Source organism: Sinohyriopsis cumingii, chromosome 17 (assembly GCF_028554795.1).
Source record: "Sinohyriopsis cumingii isolate HCF-2022 chromosome 17, ASM2855479v2, whole genome shotgun sequence".
Taxonomy (NCBI): Eukaryota; Metazoa; Mollusca; class Bivalvia; order Unionida; family Unionidae; genus Sinohyriopsis; species Sinohyriopsis cumingii.
In genome coordinates, this window is record NC_142977.1 from 16,438,498 (window position 1) to 16,443,666 (window position 5,169).

The window sequence follows — 5,169 nt, forward strand, 5'->3', positions numbered from 1 at the left end:
AAGTGTAATAAATGAATAAACAAACAAAACAAATAATTTTCTGGTGAGGTCTCTGTACATGCGTGTGTGTTGGATATTTTCCGCCACTCTGTCAGTCCTATCGTCTATCCGTTACCGCATTTCCGCATCGGAATTCACGTCACTTATAGTTACTTTGCCCCTGTAGTAACTCTCTGCGGCAGAAGTTTTATTTTATGAAAACCTTAATGGCATGTATAATTTATATACAGTGTACTTTACAAATATATTTGCTACTCTACAACATATGTCTTAAATATGATTTACACATTTATTTTCAGCCGTGACCCAAGTGACCCAAGCTGACAAGACCTTGATTGCAAGTGTACATGACACATACAGATCCTCGGTCCAAGCCTCCAATTTGATGAAAATGGTAATAAACTTTATCTGTCTGTTCATACGTCTGTCTTCCTTCCTGTATCTTTCTCTATACATGGTTCTTATTGATTCTTTCGTTTTCGTTTTGGCCACCTATATTCAAAACTTGTAGTCCGAATGACTAATATGCCTTGAAAATATACTGAACCACACAATGTAAGCAATATTTAAAATATGTACTTCTTCTACCAAAATCATTGGAATCTGATTATTGTTTATGCCGGCGTGACCCAAAGAGATAGAATCAGAAAGAAACGCAAATTGCAGCACACCGCCTGTGCTTAATTTTTCTGAAAGAATGAAGTGTAAATTAAACTTTTAGATTTTTTTACCCATGAGGATGACATGACCATTTCAACGAAGCTGGGCTTGGATTAGTTTGGCTTCGATGCCTGTTGGAGTGACCGACAGAGATAGAATCAGAAAGAAACGCACACTGCAGTACATCTCATGTGCTTAATTTTTTTGAAAGCATGAAGTATAAATTACAATTTTAGATTTTAGAAAAGTGTTGCTTTTTTGTTTAGTGCAAATATAGTGGGAAAAAAGTTATAGGAAATAGTATTGCAGCTGTAAAATGCTACCGTTTTCGGTGCCGAAGATATGTATAATGTCAAAACATAGAGTAATAAGAAAACAAGTTAAAAGCGTTTAGCAATTTTATTTTACAAAATTTGATATAGAAGAAAACATACTGCAATTGTATTCTTTATTTTTATGAATGGTGTCATGTGTTACAGAGATATCACGATGGTATCGCCGCCAATGCTCAGAGACATGCCAATAAATGTGTTTTTCAACATGACACAGCCCCAGATCGAGCATTGCCAGGTAAATATATATTTTTTTATAAACTGACAATTTGTGTATTTTCCATTATAGCATGACTATCTTGCGTCCTATATTAATTGTTTTTTAAATTTCCTTATTGTATCGCTTTAAATGGCAAACATAACCTCAGTCCACTTTCTAATAATGACCAAGGGAAGAAACCACACACACACACACACACACACACACACACACACACATATAATTCTGTTCAAGTTAGACAACCTTTATAAAATGACTCATATTTCAGAATTACCCGGGGTATATGTTGGTCAGAATATAGCATACTATACCGGAGGAAAAAACTGGCAGTATATTATCAGTTTATGGGCATCTGAGAAGCAAAATTTCAAACTGGGTGTTGGCTCCACAAATGGATCGGCAGTGTGTCACTATACGCAGGTAAGTGAAAGTCAGTCTAATCACAGTGCGAATCTTCTATATTAATCCAACCATTCTTAATAGGATTATCAAATGACGGTGCCTATCTTATATGTTAATGAAGTTCTTTTATATGGAATCTTCATATATTATGAAGATTATATCATATACAACATAAATGGAAAAAATAAAATCGTATTTAATGTCGATGTCAAAACCTAACAACAAACCCTTGTTAGAATGGGTACATGTTCCTACTTATTGACAAAAGAAGCGAAAATGTCCCACACGAGGTAAGTAGTCACCTTTAATTTTGCTGTTAGTATGGTTTGTGAAAACGGTGTAACGCAGATAAAGAAACTGAAGTTTCAATTTATGGTCAAAGCGGCATTGATTTTTCCACACACATCGACCACATATTATGTTGTCGATTAGCTCAGACTGAAAGCAAAAACCAAAATCATTCTAACACCGTATGATGTAGGATGGCAAGATTGGGAAATTTATAGATGAAATGCTTCTAAGTTTGATATTAGTAACTTGCCATATATCTTACACATATTTTCTATTGATTATTTATTTGTGAAGAATATAGCTTTTGAACGAACAAAGACAGACAATATTTATTTTGATAGTTATTCTCGCCTTGTCCGGACTGTATCTGATTGCATTCAATACGACCACCCCCGATTGTCTAAATGTTTAGAGCATCCGTCTCAGATGCGGGAGATTCAAGCCCCGGCCGATTCCTACCGAACATTTGTAAAAAGTGTACTAGCAGCTGCCTCTCTTGGCGTTCAGCATTAAGAGGTTAGCATTAGGATTGGTCGTCCTGGTGTCCGTATGCTGTGACCGGGTAGGACATAATGCCACATGTCTGCGATATGATACCCCGATGCTAGACATCACTATAAATTGCTGCACTGCAGACATTGTAGCGATATGACTCAAATTGTTAAAGCTACAATAAAAGTCCCCCAAAACGCAAACCACAAACATGCATTCCACACCGTTGAAATCCAATGCATGCCTGATGCCAATGCATGCATGATCCCACAGACTATACGTCTGAAGATTCTTTGAATGGTTATCTCCCCTCCGTTACATAAATAAAACTACTTGTTCATCTTTTTACGATAAAATATTGCACACTGCTAATCACCTAACAAAACATCCACATACATGAGGGAGAGGAATGAAAGAAACGAAATACATCCACGGTGACGAGGCCTCTGTCTGGAGGTGACCACTCAGCAGAGAAACCTACTTCATGGGAAAAGATTGTAGAATAAAACTTTCCTAAATCTTACTTGATTTAGAATGAAACTGGCTGTCTTGTTTTGATCAATTTATGGTATCCCGTGTTAAGATTAGGCCGTGTATCGTCGGTTTGGGAATATTTTTTTTAATATACCGCAATCCACTCTACAGAGCAACCTACATCAGGGGAGAAGATTGTAGAATAAAACTTTCATAAATATTACTTGATTTGATGGCTGCCTAAATGGGATCAAATTAGGCATCCAGTGTTCAGAATAGTTCTTTTTATATACCACAATCCTTATTTTTTTTCATCTAATAAATGTGTGGGCAACATCATGTAAAAACTGTTTACACTGCAAACTAGGAAAATGGAAAACATTTAAACGCCCTCTTTGCAATCTTTCTTCACAGTTGATGCTCTGGAAAACACAAGCGGTTGGTTGTGGATATAAGGAATGCCCCGGTTTTAAACTTTATGTCTACAACTACTCATACGTGTAAGTCTCAAAGGAGGCAGATTTGTTGTGTTTTATCTTTTATATATATATATATATATATATATATATATATATATATATATATATATATATATATATATATATATATATATATACGCATATGAATAGAAATATATATATATATATATATATATATATATATATATATATATATATATATATATATATATATATATATATATAGAAATATATATATATATATATATATATATATATATATATATATATATATATATATATATATATATATATATATATATATATATATATATATTTCTATTCATATGCGTATATATATATATATATATATATAGTCCGGTGTCAAGTAGATAAGCAGATTCATCGAAATTTAGAGAACTTTAGAGGTATTTTGACAGAAAAATAAACTTTATACTGATGTGTTAATGATGAGTCCGTCATTTGTGTGTCTATAAATTTATCAACTAGAACTTAAAAAGTGGGATTATCTTTGATATTAGTATTTAAAATAATACATTAAGCTGCTAATTGTCCTTGTGTTCGCTTTCATTGGTTTACTGTCCATAAATATGAAGCCATCAATCCTTTTTGTAATTTAGTATGCAGTTTCAACGTATCCTTTTAATAATGTGTTTAGTCAATACACCTGGGACGAACAATATCCATGGAAAACGGGAGCAAAGTGTGCGGACTGTCCAAGTAATTGCAGTAATGGATTCTGCGGTAAGAATTCTCCACTTTTGTCTCGGTACTAACAATTGAATCGTTTCTTTTAGAGGAAGACGTCAACGTGAAATTAGATGTACTTTAAAGTAGAAGTTTACTTACGTATCTTGGTTTAAACAAATAACATTTTTAAGAACAGATTGCATATGTGTGGTTATGTGTGTATGTGTCTTTGTCTGTGTCTGTGTCTGAATGAGAGAGGGGGGTCAGGTTTGTGGAGAGGGGCAAGCTGGTTATATAAAACAAATTTGTAAAATTTTTAAGGGAGGGATACATGTGATCTACACACAAGCTTATAAAACACTTTGTGTAATAGATCATTTGGGGGGAATCGAACCTGCACACTTCTATCAATCAATCAGGAGTCCTTTGCCAAAACTTTTAGTCACCACGGCTCATAAATGCATGCATGCATGCATCAATCCATCCATAATCACGTACGTACATACATACATACATACATACATACATACATACATACATACATACATACATACGTACAGGTTTGTGGACAAGCACTGAAATACAGGAACAAGGGATCGTTTTTATTATTAACTTCTTTTCCAGACTGTAACATACAGTTCTGCAATAGCGAGACCTATATTAAAGATGCTAAATGCAAGTGCACGCCATGGTGGCTGCTGAAGTGGTGGCAGTAAAAGGGAAGAGCAACTTTAACGATAGATTCTGAGTCTGCATAAACATGCACTGATTCGTCGATTCAATTCTCACATAAATAATAACGATACAAAAAGCACGTTTAATTGGCATCACTACAAGAAAAGTTTGTATCTACGATGCGTACATTGAAATAAAAGATATAAATAAAAAACAGTTTTACTTACTCAACTCTATGGATTCCATTGAAAGTAAATGACAAACAATGATTTCAAGCTTATAGCGGTCGTTTCATTTGACGTACGCACACATCATATAGAATCGCTAAATGTTTAATGCAATATATATATATATATATATATATATATATATATATATATATATATATATATATATATATATAGATAGATTCTTATGTCACGTGTTGAGACTCGAATAACAGTAACGCAAGAAA

General features: G+C 33.7%; 1 protein-coding gene across 1 annotated transcript; it reads left to right on the forward strand.

The window, feature by feature from the left end:
• The first annotated feature begins 295 nt into the window (after positions 1-295).
• On the forward strand, positions 296-3,375 carry LOC149777815 (cysteine-rich venom protein LIO1-like). Its single transcript, XM_089940467.1, has 4 exons — positions 296-394; positions 1,140-1,230; positions 1,481-1,632; positions 3,286-3,375. Exons 1-4 carry the CDS (start codon positions 386-388, stop codon positions 3,373-3,375), a joined length of 342 nt encoding a protein of 113 aa, XP_089796593.1. The 5' UTR covers positions 296-385.
• Positions 3,376-5,169: the final 1,794 nt, after the last annotated feature.

Bases quoted from the DNA above. Each gene is read 5' to 3' on its own strand.
- LOC149777815 (XM_089940467.1), top strand. The intron at 1,231-1,480 runs GTAAATATATAT...CTCATATTTCAG, and splicing joins CCCAGATCGAGCATTGCCAG to AATTACCCGGGGTATATGTT. The intron at 1,633-3,285 runs GTAAGTGAAAGT...CTTTCTTCACAG, and splicing joins CAGTGTGTCACTATACGCAG to TTGATGCTCTGGAAAACACA.